The 25731-nt window shown below is 42.3% G+C and overlaps 1 protein-coding gene across 2 annotated transcripts in view; it reads right to left on the bottom strand.

Annotated features, from left to right (window-relative positions):
- Positions 1-8626: 8626 nt before the first annotated feature.
- Positions 8627-25731, bottom strand: part of cep44 (centrosomal protein 44) — a 106272-nt gene continuing 89167 nt past the window's right edge. Inside the window, exons 11-13 of one of the 2 annotated variants that reach the window (XR_012099210.1) lie at positions 17835-17949; positions 13712-13794; positions 8627-8894 (exon numbers count right to left, since the gene is read on the bottom strand). Coding sequence is in view for 1 of the 2 variants with exons in the window: in XM_073048020.1 (XP_072904121.1) it covers positions 17898-17949 (52 nt within the window). In the remaining variant the exon portion in view is untranslated. Of the gene's footprint in view, positions 8895-13711; positions 13795-17121; positions 17950-25731 lie in introns of those variants that run through there. The other variant, XM_073048020.1, reaches the window with a different exon arrangement.

Below are 25731 nucleotides of genomic sequence, written 5' to 3'. Positions count from 1 at the left end.
TTCTCCCTTCTCCCTTCTTCCAGCAGGCAGAAGATCCAAAAGCCTGAAAGTATATACCACTAGATTTAAGGAGAGCTTCAACCCCACTGTTATAAGACTATTAAATAGATCCTTCATGTAATAAGTTGGACACTTGACCTCACCAACTACCTTGCTATGACCTTGCATATTATTGTCTACCTGCACTACACTTCCCCTGGAGCTGTAACTCTATATTCTGCATTCTGTTATTGTATTGGTTCTACCACAACACACTGTGCAGTGGTCTGGTCTGTCTGAACAGATCTGTGTGGAATGAGCTGTCAGCCGATGTGGTGGATATAGGTTTGATTTCAACATTTAAGAGAAATTTGGATGGTACATGGATGGAAAGGGTATGGATGGTTATGGTCCGAGTGCAGGGCGATGGCACCAGGTGGGAGAATATTTCATCACAGACTAGATGGGCCAAGGAGCCTGTTTCTGTGCTGTAGTGTTCCACAACTCTATAACAGTGTGCAAGACAAGATTTTCACTGGATTTCAGTACATGTGACAATAATCCAATACAGAGCAACGCTCTGGGAATAGTTTTCACCAGCAGGACTAGAATGGCTCAACAAGATGCCCCTAACCACCAAACATCTCAAAGACTGGACAGCAAAATCTGACATTGCCCAAATTCAGAGAATGGGGATGAGACTAATATACAGTAATACACACAAAGTGCTGCAGAAGCTCGGCAGGCGGAGGAAGGAAATCCCCTTTCTTTGAAGAAGGAGGACTTCTCAGATATCTAGATGTTCTTGCTCTGATACAAGTGTTGGTGCTAGTCCCATTTGATTGTCTCAGAATGAAACTTGTCAATTGATTCTGGGGAAGGCAAACAAGATATCAGATGATGGACAATGTCTACAGTGCAAACTCTTGCCACACTGTCACCTCCATTTAACTAAACGGCAAACAGAAATCAATGGAAATTCAGTTAAGATCTTTTGCCAAACTTAATTTTCTTACATTTTTCTTGTTGTCTGGAACACATCTAATAAGTGGGTATGACAAATGGTGTTTGCGCACCATTTTAGTCCAACTTCACTCTAAATCAGTAACGGTATTTGGAACTGGCCTCAGTGTGGCCAGATGGTTTACATGGGGAGATTAAGAGCATTTAAAGAATCTGGACAGATTAAATGAATGGGAACAGGAATTGGAGATGATGATAAATGATGATAGTGCAAGCAACTGACACAAGAATATGGACATTCAGTTTCACATAGGGAGAACTTGAGGCTGCCCTTCAGTAACAGTGGGAGAGAAAAACTACTTGCATTACTCCCTGCAAGTTCTTCACAGGTAGTTCCCCCAAAATCATGGACAGCTCACTGCCATTCCACCTTTTTGGACATTGAGGTAACTAATCAAACCAACTTCCACACACCTCCACAGGTAGGTGGGAGGCGGGCTGGTGGAGTGGCACTTGGACACTTTTTGCGATGGTGTGGTCCTCCTGCTGCTTGCCTCCATTTGACCCGGTGCCTTGACGTACACAATAGATCCCTTCTCCACTTTGAATGGCATTAGTCAGAGGATCCCAGGAGGTGTGTTTGACGTCTCTGGAGTTGTACTAGATGGCACTCAGAAGCCATCTAGTACAACACAGCAACACAGATGGCAACACAGCAGTGTCACATTTAGAGTAATACTCGGACAGTGTCAGCAACCCAGGTTCATCTCTGCGGCTGTCTCTAAGGAGTTTGTTTGTTCTCCCAGTGACCATGTGGGTTTCCGCCCAGTGCTCTGGTTTCCTCACACATTCCAAAGACATATGAGTTAGCAGGTTAATTGGTCACATGGGTGTAATTGGGTGGTGTGGGCTCAGTAATTGGAGGGGCCTGTTACTGTGTCGTATCTCTAAGTAAATTAAATACTATTGTAACCTGCCAAATTCTAAAAGGCCTGAATAGAGTGAACATGGAGAGGATGTTTCCATTTGTAGGAGAGTCTAGATTTCACAGAATAAAGAGACGTCCATTTAGAATTGGGGTGAGGAGAATTATTTTCAGCCAAAGAATGGTGAATCTGTGGAATTCATTGCCACAGATGGCTGTGGAGGCCAAGTCATAGGGTGCATTTAAGGCTAGGTTCTTGGGCAGTAAAAAAGGTACAGGGAGAAGGCAAGAGAGTGGGTTTGAAGAAAATCACACAAAAATGCTGGAGGGGCTGAGTAGGTCAGGCAGCACCTATGGAAGTGAATAAGCAGTCGATGTTTCGAGCTGAGATCCTTCTTCAGGACTCGAAATATAAATTCTAATTTTCCATAGAATGCCGAACCTGCTGATTTTCTCCAGAAGTTGTGTGTGTTGCTTTGGATTTCCATTATCTCCAGACTTCCTCGTGTTTTTGAAGAAATTCAACTATGACTGAATGTCTGGGCAGATTCCATGGTCCAATTCTGCTCCTAATATGGTCTCATAGAGACATAGTCACACAGAACAGAAAGGGGACCAACTTGCTCATGCTGACCAGTTGCCAACATGACCTTTGTTTGCTTCAGTCCATCCAAACCAGAGTGGATGTTGCATGTCTTCATAGAGATTTTGACGATACCCTTGACACTTTACGTCTGTCCTGCTGGTAGTCACTTCCTATGACGGAGTAGAATGATTGTTAACAATAAGCTTAATCAAAGATGGAAATAATTTCAAGTATTTTTGAGCCATTGTGTAATCTGACGCTAAACTTCTAACTGCCGCTTGCATTGGGAAGGTATCCGTCCATGTGATGAAGGTCTTTGTGGACAAAGATTGAGGCAGCATGGTAGTGTAGTGGTTAGCATAATGCTTTACAGCACCAGTGATTGGGGTTCAACTTCCACCACTGTTTGTAAGGAGTCTGTACATTCTCCCTGCGGCTGTGTGGGTTTTCTGCAGGTGCTGTTTCCTCCCACGCTCCAGAGATTTACGAGTTGGGGCATGCTATGATGGTACCAGAAACATGGCAACACTTGCGCCTGCCCCCAGCACATCCATGTATTGTGTTGGTTGTTAACACAAATGACACATTTCACTGAGTGTGGCTTCATCTTGACAGTAGAGGAGACCACACTCAAGATGAAGCCACCTCAGGTTGGAGGAACAACACCTTATATACCGGCTGGGTAGCCTCCAACCTGATGGCATGAACATTGACTTATCTAACTTCTGTTAATGCCCCTCCTCCCCTTCTTACCCCATCCCTGATATATTTTTTTCTCCTTTATTTTCTCTCTCTCTGTCCATCACTTTGCCTGTTCTCCATCTCCCTCTGGTGCTCCCCCCTCCCCCTTTCTTTCTCCCAAGGCCTCCCGTCCCATGATGTTTTCCCTTCTCCAGCTCTGTATCCCTTTTGCCAATCACCTTTCCAGCTCTTAGCTTCACCCCACCACCTCCGGTCTTCTCCTATCATTTCACATTTCCCACTCCCCCTCCTACTTTCAAATCTCTTACTATCTTTCCTTTTGGTTAGTCCTGACGAAGGGTCTCGGCCCGAAATGTCGACAATGCTTCTCCCTATAAATGCTGCCTGGCCTGCTGTGTTCCACCAGCACTTTGTGTGTATTGCTTGAATTTTCAGCATCTGCAGATTTCCTCATGTTGACTTTGTACTATCTTGTCCTGTGTCACCAAGTACTCCATCACTTCATCCTTAATAATTGACTCTAATATCTTCCCAACCACCATGGTCAGGCTAACTGGTCTATAATTTCCTTTCTGCTGCCTTCCTCCTTTCTTAAAGAGTGGAGTGACATTTGTAATTTTCCAGTCCTCTGGCACCATGCCAGAGTCCAATGATTTTGGAAAGATCATTTCTAATGCCACCACAATCTCTAACGCTATCTCTTTCAGAACCCTAGGTTGCAGTTCCTCTGGTCTGGATGACTTATGTACCTTTAGGTCTTTCAGCTTTTTGAGCACCTTCTCTCTTGCATCCATTTCTCTTCCTTCACACACTGCAACATCAGGCATACTGCTAGTGTCTTCCATAATGAAGACTGATGCAAAATTCTCATTTATTTCATCAGCCGTCTCCTTGTCCCCTGTTATTATTTCTCCTGTCGCATTTTCTAGCGGTCCTATATCCACACTTATTTCTCTCTTATTTTTAACATACTTGAAAAAAAATTTACTATTCACTTTGATATTATTTGCTAGCTTGCTTTCATATTTCAACTTTTCCCTTCTAATGATTTTTTTAGTTGCTCTCTGTAGGTTTTTAAAAACTTTCCAGTCCTCTGTCTTCCCACTAATTTTTGCTTTGTTGTTATGCTCTTTCTTTTGATTTTACAATTGCTTTGACTTTCCTTATCAGCCTAGGTTGTGCTATTTTATCATTTGAGCATGTCTTTATTTTTGGAATACACATGTCCTGCACATTCTTCCTTTTTCCTAGAAACATACACCATTGCTGCTTTGCTGACATCCCTGCCAGCATCTCCTTCCAATTTACTTTAGTCAACTCCTCTCTTATACCTTTGTAATTTTCCTTTCTCCACTGAAATACTGTTACATCAGACTTTACTTTCTCCCTATCAAATTTCAAGTTGAACACTATCATATTGTGATCACTGTGTCATAAGGGTTCTTTTACCTTAAGCTCCCCAATCGCCTCCAGTTCATTACATAACACTCAATCCGGTATAGCTGATCCCCCAGTAAGCTCAACAACAAACCACTCTAAAAAGCCAAGTCTTAGGCATTCAACAAACTCACTCTCTTAAGATTCTTTACCAACCTGATTTTCCCAATCAACCTGCATGTTAAAATCTCCCATAACTACCATAACATTGGCCTTTTGACTCAGCTTTTCTATTTTCTGTTGTAATCTGTGGTTCACCTCCCAGCCACTGTTGGGAGTCCTGTATATAACTGCCATCAATGTCCTTCTACTGTTACAGTTTCTTAACTCAACCCACAAGGATTCAACATCTTCTGATCCTATGTCACCACTTTCTATTGATTTAATGCCATTCTTTACCAGCAGAGCTACACCACTCTCTCTGCCTACCTTCCTATCTCTCCGATATAACCTGCAACCTTGGACATTCAACTCTCAACTACAACCACCCTTCAGCCACGATTCAGTGATGGCTGCAACATCATACCTAGTAAACATCTCTTCCTAGGGGTGTGTGCTTAGCCCACTGCTCTACTCTCTCTATACCTATAACTGTGTGGCTAGGACTAACTCAAACACCATCTTTAAATTTGCTGATGATACAACCATTGTTGGTAGATTCTCAGATGGTGACGAGTCGGTGGAAAGGAGCGAGATATGCCATTTAGTGGAGTGGTGTTGCAGCAACAACCTGGCACTCAGTGTCAGTAAGACGAAAGAACTAATTGTGGACTTTAGGAAGAGTAAGACGAAGGAACACATTCCCAACCTCATAGAGGGATCAGAAATGGAGAGAGTTACCAGTTTCAAGTTCCTGTGTGTCAAGATCTCTAAGGACCTAACCTGGTCCCAACACATCAATACTGTTATAAAGAAGACAACACAGGAACTATAATTCATTAGGAGTTTGAAGAGATTTTGTATGTCAATAAATACACTCAGAAACTTCTGTAGATATATTGTGGAGAGCATTTTGTCAGGCTGCATCACTGTCTGGTACGGAGGGGCCACTGCACAGGACCAAAAGGAGCTGCACCAGGTTGGAAGTGTTGTGGATAGTGAGGAGGGTTGTCAGAGGTTACAGCAGGATATCGATAGGATGCAAAACTGGGCTGAGAAGTGGCAGATGGAGTTCAACCCAGATAAATGGGAAGCGGTTCATTTTGGTAGGTCAAATATGATGGCAGGATATAGTATTAATGATAAGACTCTTGACAGTGTGGAGGATCAGAGGGATCGTGGGGTCTGTGTCCATAGGACGCTCAAAGCAGCTGTGCAGGTTGACTCCGTGGTTAAGAAGGTGTACGGTGTATTGGCCTTCATCAATAGTGGAATTGAATTTAGGAGCCGAGAGGTAATGTTGCAGCTATATAGGACCCTGGTCAGACCCCACTTGGAGTACTGTGTTCAGTTCTGTTCGCCTCACTACAGGAAGGATGTGGAAACCATAGTAAGGGTGCAGAGGAGATTTACAAGGATGTTACCTGGATTGGGGAGCATGCCTTATAAGAATAGGTTGAGTGAACTCAGCCTTTTCTCCTTGGAGCAACGGAGGATGAGAGGTGACCTGATAGAGGTGTATAAGATGATGAGAGGCATTGATTATGTGGATAGTCAGAGGCTTTTTCACAGGGCTGAAATGTTTGCCACTAGAAGGCACAACTTTAAGGTGCTGGGGAGTAGGTACAGAGGAGATGCCAGGGGTAAGTTTTTTACTCAGAGAGTGGTGAGTGTGTGGAATGGGCTGCTGGCAACGGTGGTGGAGGCGGATACGATAGGGTCTTTTAAGAGACTTTTAGATAGGTACATGGAGCTTAGAAAAATAGAGGGCTATAGGTAAGCCTAGTAATTTCTAAGGTAGGGACATGTTCAGCACAACTTTTTAGGCCGAAGGGCCTGTATTGTGCTGTAGGTTTTCTATGTAAATTTAGTCAGCTCTATCTTAGATACTAGCCTTCAAAGTACCCAGGACATCTTCAAGGAGCGGTGTCTCAGAAAGGCAGTGTCCATTATTAAGGACCTCCAGCACCCAGGGCATGCCCTGTTCTCACTGTTACCATCAGGTAGGAGGTACAGAAGCCTGAAGGCACACACTCGGCGATTCAGGAACAGCTTCTTCCCCTCTGCTACACGATTCCTAAATGGACATTGAACTCTTGAACTTTTTAAATCTATATTATTTTTGTTTTTTGCACGATTATTAATCTGTTCAATATATGTAACTGATTTACCTATTTTTTTATTTTTTTATTATTTTTTCTTCTATATTATGTATTGCATTGAACTGCAGCTGCTAAGTTAACAAATTTCACATCACATGCCAGTGATAATAAACCTGATTCTGATTCTGATTCAGTAGCAAATCAGCAAGTCACAAGCGCACTGCAGTTGTCATGCAAGGCTTCAACTTGGAATATTCACTGTTTGTAAGATTTTGTGAATAAAACTTGGGAGAGTCATTTTATGTGCATAACAAAAGCCTCAGCCTTTCCTTCCATTACGAACAACCCAAAAGCAACCAACGTGTTTCAAGGCCGCCACCATCGTCCCCATACCGAAGAAGTCTTCAGTGTCCTGCCTAAATGACTACCGTCCTGTTGCACTTACATCCATCATCATGAAGTGTTTCGAGAGGCTCGTCATGAGGCATATCAAGACCCTGCTGCCCCCCTCACTGGACCCCCTGCAGTTTGCGTACCGTCCCAACCGCTCAACAGACGACGCCATTGCCATCACCCTCCACCTGGCCCTATCCCACCTGGACAAAAAAGACACATACGTTCGGATGCTGTTCATAGACTTCAGTTCAACATTCAACACAATCATCCCTCAGAAACTGATTGGAAAGCTGAGCCTATTGGGCCTGAACACCTCCCTCTGCAACTGGATCCTAGACTTCCTGACTGGGAGAGCTCAGTCAGTCCGGATCGGGAGCAGCATCTCCAACACCATCACAGAGCAGGGGGGCCCCCCAAGGCTGTGTGCTCAGTCCACTGCTGTTCACTCTGCTGACCCACGACTGTGCTGCAACACACAGCTTGAAACACATCATCAAGTTCGCCAATGACACGACCGTGGTGGGTCTCATCAGCAAGAACGACGAGTCAGCTTACAGAGAGGAGCTGCAGCGGCTAACGGATTGGTGCAGAGCCAACAACCTGTCTGTTAATGTGAACAAACCAAAAGAGATGGTTGTTGACTTCAGGAGAGCACGGAGCAACCACTCCCTGCTGAATATCGATGGCTCCTCGGTAGAGATCGTTAAGAACACCAAATTTCTTGGTGTTTACCTGACGGAGAATCTCACCTGGTCCCTAGACACCAGCTCCATAGCAAAGAAAGCCCAGCAGCATCTCTACTTTCTGCGAAGGCTGAGGAAAGTCCATCTCCCATCCCCCATCCTCATCACATTCTACAGGGGTTGTATTGAGAGCATCCTGAGCAGCTGCATCACTGCCTGGTTCGGAAATTGCACCATCTCCGATCGCAAGACCCTGCAGCAGATAGTGAGGTCAGTTGAGAAGATCATCGGGGTCTCTCTTCCTGCCATCACGGACATTTACACTACACGCTGCATCCGCAAAGCAAACAGCATTATGAAGGACCCCAAGCACCCCTCATACAATCTCTTCTCCCTCCTGCTGTCTGGGAAAAGGCACCAAAGCACTCGGGTTCTCACGACCAGACTATGTAACAGTTTCTTCCCCCAAGCTATCAGACTCCTCAATTCCCAGAGCCTGGACTGACACCTTGCCCTATTGTCCTGTTTATTATTTATTGTAATGCCTGCACTGTTTTGTGCACTTTATGCAGTCCTGGGTAGGTCTGTAGTCTGGTGTAGTTTTTTTTCTGTGTTTTTTTTAATGTAGTTCAGTCTAGTTTTTGTACTGTGTCATGTAACACCATGGTCCTGAAAACAACGGTGTCTCATTTTTATTATGTACTGTACCAGCAGTTATGGTCGAAATGACAATAAAAGTGACTTGACTTGACTTGACTTGAGCAGTTTCCTTACACTGATGTCATCATGCCAGATGCTGTCTCTTAAAGTGCCCTCAGTGACGGTGTTTGTGAATTATATAGAACAGTTTCTATTATGAACAATATGTGGCACTTGTCACCCACTATTACCCTACAAGTTCATTTATCTGGCCATGGTGTAGTGGCATTAACAGCGGACTTCGATGTGAGTGGTCCTGGGTTCAAATCCAGCCAGCTCCTCGCGCGCTCTTCATCCATGCTGAGTTGAGTTGGCAAATCAGCCTTGTAAAAAAAAACAGATGAATGCTAAAGAAACAGCAAGCTTGTCGATCAATGTGCCATAAGGCACGAAGAGGTACAACACATTCCTTTCCGTGTGCACCCCCCCCCCCCGCACCACCACAGCTGCTACTTGCCCCACTGAGTTCCTCCAACAGATTGTACGTTGCTCCAGATTCCAATGGCTGCCTCTAGAACCCTACTGTTTGGCATGAGTCCATCTGTGCTGTATAAGGCATAAGAATCGTACTGAAGGAACTCAAGGAGCCTCATAGGGATGCCATCAAAAACAAATCTGGCACTTTGCTACATAGGTTAGGGAAGGTAAACAAAACTAGCTCAAAAAAGTGGGATTTAAGGATTGTCTTAAAGTAGAGGCTGGTAGAGATGTAGTGAGACAAACGAAGATCTTAAGGTTGAAAATTCAGAATTACTGAATTGCAGTATGCTAGATAATTTAACTTGATGGACAGACAGATCGATGCTGAATCAAGATCTCTATTAAGCTCAGAATTACTGACTTTACCATAGGATTATAGGCTATCTTCTAACTCTAATGACCGCAGGCTGCTGGTTAATTAACTCGACTGTGCTCTTCTAATGGATCATCGTTGTGTTTATATAAATATCTCTGTACAGCTTTCCCTCGGATTTGTTCTGAAGCCAGAAGAAAGAAAACAAAGATTATTTCTGTCTTCAGCATAACATGTAACCCTGAGGTGGCAGTTGGAGGATTTCTCATTAAAAGCAATTAATTGCAAATTGTGAGATAAAGTTGCCCTACGCTAAAATAGGGAAGAAATATGACCCAGTGCAAATGACTGAAATTTCAAAGTCATGAATGGGATGTGAGGGACTTGGAAAAGTACATGCTGCCAAGACATTTCTGGTCATCTTATTTTGTTTATTTCTTACTTTATTTTCCTGTAAATGCCTGCAAGAAAATAGATTTCAAGTCAATAGCAGCGTGATCACTCGAGTTGTGTTTGATCTTCTCCTAAGGGTGTAGTCCAGGTGGATTCCTTTAATGGAGAATGCTTGTGAGTGACTTTGTTTAACATGGCGAGGCTGATGAATGGACAGCCATCACACATAACAGATTGGGGTCAGACTTCTGTGACATAGAATGCAAGATGACTAGGGACCCTTCACTGCTGCAGCCTTCCTCTGTCTTCACTGCTGTTGTGATGTGTCATTATCTTCCACCGGCTCCATCACTGAGGTAATGTTTGGATCATTCTTTGTCTGGAACCTCACCCTTGACCTTACCACCATGGGTGACCCTACCATGAGCCAAGCTCCACTTTGCATTATTCTCGAGATCTCAGGAACTCACAAGCCTCTCCACTGTGAAAAGGAGACAATCCTCAGAGAAGATAGTGAACTCTACATACTCTAAATACTCTGTATTTAGATTTAAAAAATTACTTCGCCTTTGACTTTAACTGTCCTTTTTTTTAGTAGATACACGACTGTGACACCATGGCACTGTCTCACAGCTGCAGTGATTCTCCAGGGTCATCTGTGTGGAGCTCTCTGCCTATAACTCATAGGTATATCCTGCTGGCTCGGATTTCCTCTCACAAATGAGGAAGGAGGATGAAAGTTGACTTGATAGAAGTGTACAAGATCTAATGATAGAGTGAACAGCCAAAATCTTTTTTTTCAGGATGGAAATGGCTAATATGAGGAGGCGTGGCTTTCAGGAAATTACGGAATTTGGAGGAAAGTTATGGGGGAGTGTTATCAAATATTCAAGTTTTAATTAAGTAACTAATCTTAAAGTCCCCAGCTGTGCAAAAATCTTAGAAGCATATAAAAAATCTGTAAAGTGAAAGAAAATATTCTGTCAGATAAAATGAATTGAAAACTTTCTAAACACTAAATATTTACTATAACAAGCCATAAACTGTAAAAGAACTCAATCAAATCAATATTTGATGTGACCACCTCTAAAACTGCATCAATTCTCTTAGGTACACTGTTGTGCAGTTTTATAAGAAAATAGGCTGGTCAGTTGTTCCATGTACCTTCTGCAGACTGTGGCTGCCTCACTGGCTTCTGTCTCTCCAGGTAATCTCAGACAGCCTCAATAATGTTGAGATCAAGGCTCTGTGGAAGCCATACCATCTGAAACCATATGAAAAATCGCAGGTCCCAAAGACTTATGCACAGTACTGCAGGATTTAAACTCATGCCTTCTGGATCAATAATCCAGAACTCTGGTGATTTAACTCTTATGTATACTCCTAATTAAAAAGGGGAGATCTGATAGAGATTTGCAAAATTATGAGGGAAATAGATAGAATAAGTGCAAGCAGGCTTTTTCCACTGAGGCTGACTACAACTAGAGGTCATGGGTTAAGGGTGAAAGGTGAAAAGTTTAAGGGGAAAATAAAGGGAAACTTCTTCCCTCAGAGTGTGGAACAAGCTGCCAGTGCACGTGGTGGATACGAGTGCAATTTCAACGCTTAAGGGAAATTTGGATAGGTACATCAATGGTAGGGGCATGGAAGGCTAAAGACCAGGTGAAAGTTGATGGGAGTGGGCAGTTTAAATGGCTTAGCACTAACAAGATGGGCTGAAGGACCTATTTTTGTGCTGTACTTTTCTATGACTCTATGATTCTAAATGATTCTATGAGTTAACACCAAGGAAAATTTGAAAGTGACACTTTAAGTCAGAAGGGTATGCCCCTAGTGCACTAAATATATAATTTGTATTTTTATATTATCTTTAAAATTGTAAAACATCCCTAAACACATCACAGAGTGGATGAGCAGGTGAAAACTGACAATGTCAGAAGGAAATTTTCTTTGGTTGGGAGGTTTATGAAATCATGAGACCATAAGATATAGGAGCACACCCTTTGATAACCTGTCTCATCAAGAATCTCTGCCTTAAATGTACTCAATGACTTAGCCTGCACAGCTCCTCGTGGAAATAAATTCCACAGATTTACCACCCTCTGACTAAAACAATTTCCCTGCATCTCTGTTCTAAATGGACATTCTTCAATCCTGAAGTCGTGCCCTCTTGTCCTGGACTCCCCTAGCATGGGAAATAACTTTGCCACAACTAATCTGTTTAGGCCTTTTAGCATATGGAATGTTTCTATAAGATTCCCCCCTCATTCTCCTGAACTCCAGGCAATACAGCCCAAGAGCTGACAGAAGTTAACCCTTTCATTCCTGGAATCATTCTCATGAATCGTCTCTGAGCCGTCTCCAATGTCAGTATATCCTTTCTAAACTAAGGAGCTCAAAACAGCACACAATACTCCAAGTGTGGTCTCACGAGTGCCTTATAGAGCCTCAACATCACAACCTGCTCTTATATTCTATACCTCCAGAAATGAATGCCAACATTGCATTCGCCTTCTTCACCACTAACTCAACCTGGAAGTTAACCTTTAGGGTATCCTGCACAAGGACTCCCAAGTCCCTTTGCATCTCTGCATTTTGAATTCTCTCCCCATTTAAATAATAGTCTGCCTGTTTACTTCCTCCATCAAAGTGCATGACCATATACTTTCCAATATTGTACTTCATTTGCCACTTCTTTGCCTATTCCCCTAAACTACCTAAGTTTCTCTGTAGGCTTTCTGTTTCCTCAACACTACCTGCTCTTCCACCTATCTTTGTATCATCGGCAAATTTTTTTCCATAAATCCATTAACCCATAGTCCAAGTCATTGACATACATCGTAAAAAGCAGCGGGTCCCAACACCGACCCCTGTGAAACTCCACTGGTAACCGACAGCCAGCCAGAATAGGATCCCTTTATTCCCACTCTCTGCTGTCTGTTGATCAGCCAAAGAAGAGTCATACAACATGGAAAGGAACCTTTGGCCCAACAAATTTGCACTGATCATCGAACACCCCTTCACATAAATCCGATTTTATCAAACGAGAGTTTGTTCAGTAGGATTTTAGGTGATTAAAAGTAAAGATTAGCAGTATTTGTCACAAGTAAGTAAAACTTGAAATGTGTCATCCTGCATCAACAGCCAACACAGTCCTAAGATTGTGGCAGGGGTAACCCACAAGTGTCACCACGCTTCCAGTGCCAATAACTGACTAACCCTAATGCTAATCGTACATCTTTGGAATTTGGGAGGAAACCCAGAAAAAAATCCATGCGGTCACGGGGAAACATACAAACTTGTGGTGGAAATTGAACCCCTAATGGCGATTGCTGGTGTTGAGAAGTGTTGTGCTAACCACAGTGCTACCATGCCACCCCTTGGGATAAAGAGAGAGAGAGAGAGAGAGAGAGAGAGAGAGAGAGAGACAGAGAGAGACAGAGAGAGAGAGAGAGAGAGAGAAAGAGAGAGAGAAAGAGAGAAAGAGAGAAAGAGAGAGAGAGAGAAAGAGAGAAAGAGAGAAAGAGAGAGAGAGAGGGGGAGGAGAGGGGGAGGGAGGGGGAGGGAGAGGGGAGGGAGAGGGAGGGAGAGGGAGGGAGAGGAGAGGGAGAGAGAGGGAGAGAGAGGGAGAGAGAGGGAGGGAGAGAGAGAGGGAGAGGGAGAGGGAGAGGGAGAGGGAGAGGGAGAGGGAGAGGGAGAGGGAGAGGGAGAGGGAGAGGGAGAGGGAGAGAGAGAGAGAGAGAGAGAGAGAGAGAGAGAGAGAGAGAGAGAGAGAGAGAGAGAGAGAGAGAGAGAGAGAGAGAGAGAGAGAGAGAGAGGACCCTAAAAGATCTGAAAGAGGAGAGAAGGCTCACTAGCTAGCAAAAAATTTCCTGTGGGTGTGCACGCACAATGATTTATGATACTTTCTCACGTGATGCCATTCTGTAATGGAGCTCCTGATTAAACCCTCACTTTTGTCATCATCAGTAAGATGGGTCCGGCATCAGTAGAAAAGCCATTTGAATGATGATCAATCTCCAAGCTATGTTCCAAACCTGCATTAGAGCAGACAAGACAGAAAGTACATTGTACAAAAGCACGTTCCACCACACTATCATTCCTCATGACAGTCTGTGATTGGGAACGAGGGTAAAAGTGTTTTGGAGACCACAGTGTTCAGTTGCATTTACTCAGTCATTAATTAGACCACACAAACAGCATAACTTGTAAAAATAAACGTTTTTGTACGGACTTTTCTGCAGATAGTAATATGGGATGTCAACCCAACTAATCACCACAACTGCAAAATTGACTGAGACTTCCACTTGGTTATGAAAGACCTGGCCTTTTGTACAAAGGTCATCCTGTCTCTGACAAGCTAATTCATCTCCCATTTCTCTTGCCAGTGTCAGCCTTAATTTTTATAGTGTTATTACTATTGAATGCTTTCCCCCACCTATCAAATTAACCGTGAACTTGCTTGAGAGATAATTGTTGGTTGTTAAGCATAATTTCCAATTAGTAATGTCAATAGCATGGAAGGTAGGACAGAACTTCTATTCCACACATTTAAACTTTGATTAATGGGACCCTTCCAGAGACCAGATATTTCATTTGGTGAGGGGTCAGTGGGATTCTATTTCAATATTTGTTTCATTAAACAGAATCTTTATTGCCAGCCAGCCTCAGGATCAGAGTTTTAACATCCCACATTGCACCCTGAATATCTGAAAGCAATAAAACTATCTTAAATTATGAAGGAGAATTTCTGTGGACCCCAGCAAAAGGGAAATAAACTAGGATTATTTTTCTTAGAGCTCAGAAAGTCTTAGGGGTAGATTTAATCCAGGTTTTAAAAGTCAGGTGAGGTTTTAGTAGATTGTTTGCTTATTTAGCATATGCAATATAACTGAGACCCTTCTTGGATTCATTCTTCTGGTTGGATGGTTTGTTTCCCTGGGCAACAAGCCCTCTGCACCTGCCGCTTGTAGGTGGTCTCCCATACAAGAGCTGATGGGCTGAAACTGCTCAGCTGGGCACTCAAGAGGGAGCAAGCTGAGAGGGCTGGCCCTCGCTAGAGTAAATAATTTAGCCTATGAATCCAGCAAACCACTATACCAAGCCATGGGAGAGACTTGAAGCTTTAAACTATTCCTCATGCTTCTTTTTGCTTAAGCAACCTTTTGTCATCTTACCCCTCACCCTGTCTGGTGTTGACTCAGAAGCAGATGGTTCTTGCTAACATCAGCTCTATTACAACATTTTGGCAACATTATATCTTTATTTGAAACACATACATCAAAATATACAGTGATAGGTGTCATTTGTGTCCAATCAGGTCAGCGAGCATTGTGCTGGGGACAGTTCGCAAGTGTTGCCACACTTCTGGGGTCAACATGGCATACTTACGACTCACTAAGCCTAGCCTGTACATCTTTGGAATGAGGGAGGAAACTGGAGCACCTGGAGGAAACCCGTCACGTGGAGAACGTACAAACTCCTTGCAGGCAGTAGTGGAATCAAGCCTTCTTTCAAAGAAGGGTTAGTGCAATTCGATGCTCAAAGTTGGCATGCGACCATAAGACATAAGACAAAGAGAAGAATTTGGCCATTCAGCCCATCTAGACTGCTCTGCCATTCCATCATGGCTGATTTAGTATCCTGCTCAATCTCATTCTCATTCCTTCTCCCTGTAATCTTTGACACCCTGATTGATCAAGAACCTATCAACCTCCACTTTAAATATACCCAATAACTTGGCTCCACAGCCAGCTATGGCAAAGAATTCCACAGATTTACTACCCTCTGGCTGAAGAAATTCCTCCTCATCTCTGTTCTAAATGACTTCTGAGGCTGTGCCCCGGTCCTAGACTCAATTGGCTGAAAGGCCTTTCTTCCATTTTTTATGAAACTATGACTTCACTTTGGCAATTATCTTTTACTGCTAATTAATATCATTATTAATATTTATATCCTAAAATATGATTCTTCTGTTAATGAAAATTGTTAGTTTATGATTCTGTCGCCTTGCTCTTAGTTTTATAATTAAGCAGCATGCAATTAATAATCACCCTGACTGTGCTAAGGTTAGTAAATGCTAAAAATTGTGTGAATTTATTGAAATTAAAAAGTGTTTTGACATCATATTTGTAGCACTTGTACAGGGATTTCACTTTTGTGGAGAGAGAGCAGCTAAGGTCATTCATAACAGAGAAGGTTAAGTGGAAATTTTATTGGTGAGTTCTGGTCACAAATGGGTTTAACAGAATAAACAGGAAGTCCAGTTAAAGAGTCTCAATGCAAAACATCGACTGTCCGTTTCATGTCTGATTTCACCTCAAAGTCCCTTGCATTTTATTTGTCCACTATACTCTGCATTCTGTTTTTTTTCATTTGTACTACTTTAATTGGGTGGCAGGGTGGAGATACGTTTCTACCAAAGAGACATAAGGCGCTTCTTCCCTCCACGAATCTGCAGGTCACCCTTGGGCAAGGTGTAGCACCTGACCCTTGGGCAAGGTGTAGCACTGCTTAGCCCCGGTCAGGGTCATGTGAAACCACGGGAGCAGGTGGTGGATGGTCGTCTGAGCAGCTGGTGCATATCACAAGTCCTGGTTGTGTGACCACTGATGCCCAGCGGACAATCTCTGAAGGGTATTGATAATGGCTAAGGTCACCTGTCTTGTAAAGACACTGCCCATAGGAAGGCAAAAACAAACCGCTTCTGTAGATAAATTTGCTGAGAACAATCATAGTCATGGAAAAACCACAATTGCCCATGTCATAAGTGTGTCTACTTTAACGTACTTATGATGGGATGATCTGTCTGGACAGCATGTACAGCTTTTCACTGTATAGAACATAGCATGTAGAACATTACAGCACACTACAACCCTTTGGCCCAAGATGTTACGCTGACATTTTAAACCTGCTCTAAGATCAATATAATTCTTACCTCCTACATAGCTCTCCATATTTCTATCATCCATGCACCTATCCAAGAGCCCCTAATGCATCTACCTTTACCACCCCCCCCCCAGGCAAGGCATATCTTTGTACATTTGACAATAATAAACCAATTACCCTCCACATCTGCTGCCTGTCCTGTTACGTTCCTCCCTCTATTTTTTTCTTGCCCTAAACAGTAACAACTGGTTCAAATAGGAGAAAGGTCTTATCAGAGTAGTAGTTAAAGGGAAAAGAACACGAGAAAACTATTCATTTCCGCAACAAATAGTTTAGAGACTAATTCAAAAGTAGCCTTGAAAGAAAAGTGGCGAAGAGATTTGAAGGGGAAATTGGTGGCAGAGCTGTAGGGAAAGTGTGGGTCAGCTCTTTCAAAAGACCAGTGCAGCAGATAATATTTGTCAAAGTTCAAAATGAACTTATTATCTAAGCAAGTACTGTATATCATTATCAACCTTGAGGTTCATTTTCTTGCGGGCACCCACACGAAAACAAAGAGATACAATAGAAAGCATGAAAAGCCAAAGACTAAGAAACATCCAATAGTGCAAATAAGAATATAAAAGAGAACTAATAATAGTTGATAACATGAGCTGCAGAGTCCCCGAAATTGAGCCCACAGGCCACAGGGTAGTTCAGCACTGAGGTGGGTGAAGCCAGTCCATGTGCCCGATAGCTGCAGGGCAATAGCTGTCCCTGAACCTAGAGTCATAGGACCCAAACCTCCCGCACCTCCTGCCCGATGGGAGTAGCGAGGAGGGAGGGAGACGGCTCAAACGCAGGTAGACGGGACAGGCTCAGATGAGGGATCTTGGCTGGCACGGAGTCGTGGTGCTCGCAAGCCTCAGCGTTTTAACCTGGCTTGAAGTCCACCCTGGCCCTCTCTCTTCCGGCAATGGCCAATCTTCATTCACTTCAAGGTGCCATGCCTGCATTCTTCAGAGCCAAGTTCACCAAATCTTTCTGGAGATCATAAAATCACTAGTTCATTCAGACTAGTGGTTCCCAAACTTTTTGGAGTTACCGCCTTCTTGGCTCTCAAACTACAACCCCAGCACACCCCTTTCTTGCTGGCCATTACATAAAAACTGTAAAGAATTTTGATGTCTCCCACTTTCAAATCTCTTACTATCTTTTCTTTCGGTTAGTCCTGACGAAGGATCTCGGCCCAAAACATCGACTGTGCTTCTTCCTATAGATGCTGCCTGGCCTGCTGCGTTCCACCAGCATTTTGTGTGTGTTGCCTGTTGAAAGAATTTTGATGTACAGAATTATACAGGAACTATAAAGAATTTTGGTTATTGATAAGTTTGTGGCCTAAGGTAGAAGGAGTCAATTTTAGAAAATCTAGCACATTTATTTTTCAACATAGTCGTACATACAACATACTCATCAAGGGTGATTGATAAGTTCATGGCCGAAGGTAGAAGGATATGAGTTATTAAGTTTAAACTTTCTGCATAATCACTCAAAGAGTTGACCTGCATGTGCATGTAACAAGAGCTGTATAACTTATCATCTTCTACCTTAGGCCATGAAATTATCAATCACCCCGGCTGTGGACACTTTCTGGAGGTCCTAGATCCGTATGCCCCACGACCACGGGACTAAGTGTGTAAATGTAGGAGGGGACTCTGTTGAAAAATAAATGCACTAGGTTTTCTAAAAATTGAATCCTTCTACCTTAGGCACGAACTTGTCAATCACCCCTGATATGATGCACTATGAAAGTTAATAGGAACTGCAAATCCAAATAATTGCAAAAAAACAATTCAAATCTATTTAAAACTACAAATAAATTAACTCTTTATTTAATTACTAGTAAAAACCATTTTCCTCAACAATTTTAAAGCATGGAGTATATGAGTCATCCAGCTATCACTACTTCATTGCTTTTTCACCTTTCAGTGAGATGGACGGGCTTGGTGCGGTGATATCAGCTTCTCAACATCAGAAGGAGTCTCAGATCCCCACATTCAATAATGAAGAACATCTTGACATTTTTCCACAGTGCAGAGATTTCTTTCTGCAACCAGAAGTCTTAATACGATTTCTTGAACCCGAGTCATTTTGCAGTGATATCAGTTCTTCCTGTATCCTTCCCGGTAATTCTCATTACAGCTATTCAGGAATAGATTTGCTACCCAATCTGGAATTTGGATCAAGAGAACATCCTGAAATCATGCAGCTCACCCAGCTGAGCACAGTATAGTTGAAGATCATCATCCGGTATTCTTCTTCCCTCTTCCAACTCAGAGGCTCAGAAACTGGAAAAGGTTGTGGCAGCCAGTTAAATCGGGTTAACTTGGACAGAAATGTGGAGACATTTGATTTGACTTTGGTATGATTCACATTATTTCCTTGCAATGAAGATAGATTTCATCAAACTTTGCAAAAAATTCTGACAAATAAGCAAAATTGGGCCTAATGTTCCTCAGTTAATTACTGAATGAAGCATTTGAGTATTCTAAGAACTTTCTCACAATTTCAAAAAGTGCATAAAAGCATCGCAGTTTCATTTTGAGATCCATCTGACTTCTGTGTGCAACAGCAAGCATTCAAACTGTTCATCACGCTCAATAAAAAACTCTTGAGTTTTTTGAGAAATGAAAGCATGGGACCTGATCTTATTTACCACTGTGACAACAGTACTTAATGATTTGTGCAGCTGATCACTTAGTTTTTTTTTTGCGACAAGTCGCTGTCTGTGGATTACACAGTGAATGGTAAATATGTTCGGTACAGCTTTTTTCAAGGAAGTAATAACCCCGCGATGACATCCTGACATTGATGATGCCCATCAGTTGCACAAGGAAGAATGTTGGTGAGCGGAATGTCCTTCTCTTAAAACATTTCTCAACAAGCTAAAATATTGACTTCCCCTTCATATCTAATCCCCTTTCCAGTAACAGCTCTTGTACCATGCTTTCATCTTTTACGAAGTGAACATAACCAAGGAGCAAACATTCATTGCTGGCAAAGTTGACTGATCCAACTGCAGAACAAATTCTGGTGTCCAAGTATGTTGCACAATGTCACTTCCACATTCCCAGACATGTCATCTATTCGTCTTTGAACAGAGTTTTCGCTGAGCAGAATTGAATTAATTAATTAATTAATCTGGTGATTTATGCAAAACCATACTTAGAACCTCCCTTACTGCAGGCAGAATTGCTCTTCTTCAGTTGTATTGGGTTTTCCAAATTTAGCAATGAGGGATGAAATGTTGTATAAAGCACACAAACCATCAGTGCTTTGTTGCGAACTAGTGGCAGGCATGTTTTGAAGTGTTTTCCATTTCAGAAAGTTTTCACGGTGACTGAAAATAAGCCAAGTTACTTTTTGTCTTATCAATGTGTATTCTCTTCAAATTACAGTTTCATTGCCTCATTTGAAAAATACTTTTTCACTCAACAGACTCAGTGGCTTCTGTCAGTTGCCGATGCAGGTATAAATCCATATTCAGATATTCCACTCTATACTGACCACACTTCTTTTTCATTTGGTCTGTTTCTGCCATTTTCGTTTATGGGTTCATGTCCACGGCTAATCTACGATTTTTAAAATCTAGCCATAAGCGTTGCAATCAATAAAGGGGAAAGTTACGACATCATCATAGATCAGACAAAACCTGATTCTCTGCCTGAAGATATATAAAGTGGGGCAGCGATATCTCGGTTGCGCCATGGGCTAGAGAAATGCAGTCAAGACCATTCAAAAGAGCAGATTCTGAACTTTATCCTATTGAACGCCATTCCCAAATTCATATGAATTCCATCACTCATCATTAGTGTATGCGAGTCGTACTACTTAATACTGTACTACAGTAGTGAATAGAAAAAACGCAGGGGCCAGATCCAGAAATAATACGATTTCTTCAGTGATTTGCCAAATACAGAAATGTCACGTTGCTTTTTCAAAAACTATAATGCACTTCGAACAAAGTCTAAGAGAATGGTAGGTTAGCAAGAAATGAGATGATTACATGATTATTCTCATCAATTATGAGGCATTGAGGATCAAATGATTATAATAGGTAATTCATTTCTTAAATTAAGCCTGTAATCCCTCAGCGTCCTGCCTTGCTACCGAGCAACACCACCCTGCCCTCCCCCACTGCCCCCTTTATCTTTATAGCCCCCTTAGAAACTCACACCATTCCCAGAGGGTGATATCACCCTCTTTGGGAACCATTGGTTTAGACACTTCAGCAGTACATTTCTTAAAGGGAAATTACAAACTACAGATTGCAAAGACCATATTTCAGAAGAAGTGTACCCAGTAGTTTTGTCAGACATCACTGTATATCACCAGCATGATCTTGTCACTCTTGGAGTTTGCGTTTAAAATCATACATCATCCCCCAAGGTTTTTGGAACAAAATCCTCAAACTCCTCAAACACCAACACAAAGATCCTTTAAAGCACAACTCCCCCAACATCAACGCAGAGGTCCTTCAAAGTACAAACTGAGGCAATTCAATAATCAATGTAAACTGCAGCATTTCAAGTAAGAAACTAACATTTTGTTTCCTGCATTTGTTTTGGATTCTGTAGAAGTATTAGATGGGTGGCAGCATGCAGTTACCTCTTCACCACTCTACCAAAGGACTGATAAGGTGCTCCTCGTTGTTCAATTTCTGGATCTAGTCTAGACTGTCAAACATTGTGGGGACCATTTTTGAACTATTTTTAAAACCTTTGATTTGCCATTGAAGTTGTACAGATGTTGGCTAATAGCATATTTCACTATATGATAAGGATTTTTCCTTTTTTCTTTCTTTACCAAACAGCTTCGATCTTGGTAGTGGGCTTAGATTCTTTTTGTATAATAAAATTATCACATTTTGATATTACGATTTAATTTAATTTACATGAATATAGGGTAATGAGATTGCAAGTGTGATTCAAATATAATGTATTTGGTATTATTTTATCTTTTTTGACTTATAATATATCTTCTTGTACTCTTTATTCTTCTATGTAGAAATTAATAAAAATATTGAAAGAGGTACTCCTTCCCTCCACTAACGTGCAGGTCACCCTTGGGCAAGGTGTAGTGCCTGCTTAGCCCCCCTCAGCCCCCACCGATTAGGGTCACGTGAAGCACGCAGGGGATGGTCGTATGAGCAGCTGGTGCATATCACAAGTCCTGGTTATGTGACCACTGACACCAGGCTGGCAATCTGTGAATAGTATTGATAATGACTGGGGTCACTCGCCTTGTAAGGGCACTGCCCAGAAGAAGGCAGTGGCAAACCACTTCTGGCGAGAAATTTGCCGAGAACAATCGTGGTCCTGGGACCATGATCGCTCATGTCATACAACACAGTACATAATGATAGCGATGATGATAAGTGATAGAGAAAGATATAATTCATGTTGTTAGGGTGATCCTTTGATTTCATTTTAATTATAAAACTCAAAATAAGAAAGGGCCTATGGTTCAGTGGTTTCATCATGACAGAGAAGTTAAACGCAGGTAATTACATTAGTTAGTGGTAGAGGAGCAGTCGAGGTGGTGATTACAATCAGGAGTAGGAAATTGATCACTTCATTTTGTCATGGTTGATTGCACATAATGAAGCACCCTTGTATTGAGGCTGTAGGCCCATGATTAAAAATAATTTTGTTGCTGTTTGCTGTAAACATTTGCCATTTAGATCAAAGTTTTTTTTATGATGCTGATGTGGAAGACCTCAGTAATCAGAAATAATTTGAATAATGATAGAAGCATTTCTCAGCTGAACTGAAATTTCTAATCAATGGATATAAACATTGAACGAAGTACGATACAGCACAGGGACAGCCCCTTTGGCCCACAATGTCTGCAGCAAACAAAATGAGTGAATTAAACTAAATCTCTTCCACCTACACACATACTGCATATCCCTCCATTCCCTTCATATCCATGAGTGTTTCTAAGAGCCCCTAATCACCACGGTCGCATCTATTGCACAATCCCCAATAGTCTGTTTCAGTCGCCAATCTCTGTGCAAAAGTAAATGCCCTGCTCGTCTCTTTTAAACTTTCCCCCTCTTGCCTTAAATGCCTGTCCTTTAATACACAGAACATACAACATAAACACAAGAAATTCTGCAGACGCTAGAGATGCAGAGCAATACGCACAAAATGCTGGAGGAAACTCTGCAGGTCAGGCAGAATCTGTGGTAATGAGAAAACAGTTGATGTTTTGGGAGAAGAACATAATACATAGAACTTAGAAAAGTATAGCACAGGCACAGGCCTTAAGGCCCACAGTGTTGTACCGAGCCAATTTAATTTGTAATCAAATTTGATCAGTATTTGGCATTTCAACCCTACCAGAAGCAGATTACATATTTTAACTTTTAAACTTCATGAAAGTACTTAAGCTGAATGATAAGGTGAATTGTAAGGAAATGGGTAATTAATCGCAGATTCTTTAAGAGGCATCACAGTCAGACTGGGTTGAATAGCCATGACCATAAGACTTAAGAGCAGAATTAGGCCATTCTGCCCATTGAGTCTGCTCCCCCATTCCATCATGGCTGATCCAGGATCCCACTTAACCCAATATACCCACCTTACCCTGACCAATCAGGAAACTCTCAACTTCCGCTTTAAATATACCTATGGACTTGGCCTTCACCGAAGTCTGTGGCAGAGCATTCCACAGATTCACTACTCTCTGGCTAAAAAAATTCATCCTACCTCTGTTCTAAAAGGTCGCCCCTCAGTTTTGAGATTGTGCCCTGGATCTTGCTCTGGATACCCCCACCATAGAAACATAGAAAACCTAGAGCACAATTTAGGCCCTTCGGCCCACAAAGTTGTGCTGAACATGTCCCTACCTTAGAGATTACTAGGCTTACCTATAGCCCTCTATTTTTCTAAGTTCCATGTACCTATCTAAAAGTCTCTTAAAAGACCCTATTGTAACCACCTCCACCACCGTTGCCTGCAGCCCATTCCATGCACTCACCACTCTCTGAGTAAAGAACTTACCCGACATCTCCTCTGTACCTACTCCCTCGTACCTTAAACTTGTGTCTTCTTGTGGCAACCATTTCAGCCCTAGGAAAAAACCTCTGACTATCCACACAATCAATGCCTCTCATCATCTTATACACCTCATCCTTAATTTCCAGAGGAAACATCCATCCACATCTAGTCAAGTCCTTATCTAGTCCTTTCAACATTTGGAAGGTTTCAATGAGATCACCACACACTCTTCTAAATTCCAGTGAGCAGAGACCCAAAGCTGCCAAACGCTCCTCATATTCCGGCCTTCATTCCCAGAATCATCCTTGTGAGATATAGGATCTGCAGCAAATAAAATAAGTGAATTAAACTCCTCTGGACTCTCTCTAATAATAACACATTTATCTGAGATACGGGGTCTGAAACTGTTGACAATATTCTAAGTGCAGCCTGACTAGTGTCTTACTAAGCCTCAGCATTATCTCCTTGCTTTTATATTCTATTCCCCTTGAAATAAATGCCAACATTGCATTTGCCTTCTTTACCATAGACTCAACCTGTGAATTAACCTCCTGGGAGTCTTGCACGAGGACTCCTAAGTCCCTCTGTGCCTCTGATGTTTGAACTTTCTCCCCATTTAGATAATAGTCTGCACTATTGTTTCTTTTACTAAAATGCATTATCATACATTTCCCAACGCTGTATTCCATCTGCCATTTTTTTTGCCCATTCTTTCATTTTGTCTGAGTCCTGCTGCAATCACATTGCTTCCTCAGCACTACCTACCCCTCCACCTGTTTCTGTATCATCTGCAAACCTTTCCACAAAGCCATCAATTCCATTATCCAAATCATTGACAAACAATGTGAAAAGTTGTGGTGCTAATACTGGCCCCTGAGGAACACCATTAGTCACTGGCAGCCAACCAGAAAAGGCCCCTTTTATTCCCACTCACTGCCTCCTGCCTGTCAGCCATTCCTCTATCCATGCCAGTATCTTTCCTGTAAAGCTATCAGAATCTATCTTGCAAAGCAGCCTCAGGTGTGGCACCTTATCAAATGCCTTCTGAAAATCCAAGTAAATGATATCCACTGCCTCTCCTTTGTTCACCCTGCTTATTACTTCCTTAAAGATTTGTCAAGCAAGATTTCCCTTTCAGAAACCAAGCTGGCTTCGACTTATTTTATCTTTAGTCTCCAAGTACCCTGAAACCTCAAACTTAATAATAGACTCCAACACTTACCCAGCCACTGAAGTTAGGCTAACTGGCCTATAATTTTCTTTCTTTTGCCTTCCTCCCCTGTTAAAGAATGGAGCGATATTTGCAATCTTCCAGTCCTCCGGGACCATGCCAGAGTCAAGTCATTCTTGAAAGACCATGACACAACATAAACACAAGAAATTCTGCAGACACTGGATGTGGTAACTTCTACTTTACGAAAAGACAACTCAATAATTTGATGGCCAAAAGAATACCTTTATCTGGGTCCAGAGGTGACCAAAACTGGACAAGGTACTCCAAGTGTGGCCTAACCAGAGTTTTATAGAGCTGCATCATTACCTCGCGACTCTGAAACTCTATCCCTCGACTTATGAAAGCTAACACCCCATAAGATTTCTTAACTACCCTATCTACCTGTGAGGCAACTTTCAGGGATCTGTGGACATGAACCCCCAGATCCCTCTGCTCCTTCACACTTCCAAGTATCCTGCCATTTACTTTGTAATCTGCCTTGGAGTTTGTCCTTCCAAAGTGTACCACCTCACACTTCTCCAGTTTGAACTCCATCTGCCACTTCTCAGCCCACTACTGCATCCTATCAATGTCTCTCTGCAATCCTCGAAAATCCTCAACACTATCTACAACACCACCAACCTTTGTGTCACCTGCAAACTTGCCAGCCCACCCTTCTACCCCCACATCCGTGCCGTTAATAAAAATCACGAAAAGTAGAGGTCCCAGAACCGATCCTTGTGGGGCACCACTAGTCACAACCTTCCAATCCGAATGTTCTCCCTCCACCATGACCCTCTGCTTTCTGCAGGCAAGCCAAATTGGAACAA

The sequence above is a fragment of the Hemitrygon akajei genome, chromosome 6 (genome assembly GCF_048418815.1).
Source record: "Hemitrygon akajei chromosome 6, sHemAka1.3, whole genome shotgun sequence".
NCBI lineage: Eukaryota > Metazoa > Chordata > Chondrichthyes > Myliobatiformes > Dasyatidae > Hemitrygon > Hemitrygon akajei.
This window is presented reverse-complemented; position numbering and strand designations above follow the sequence as displayed.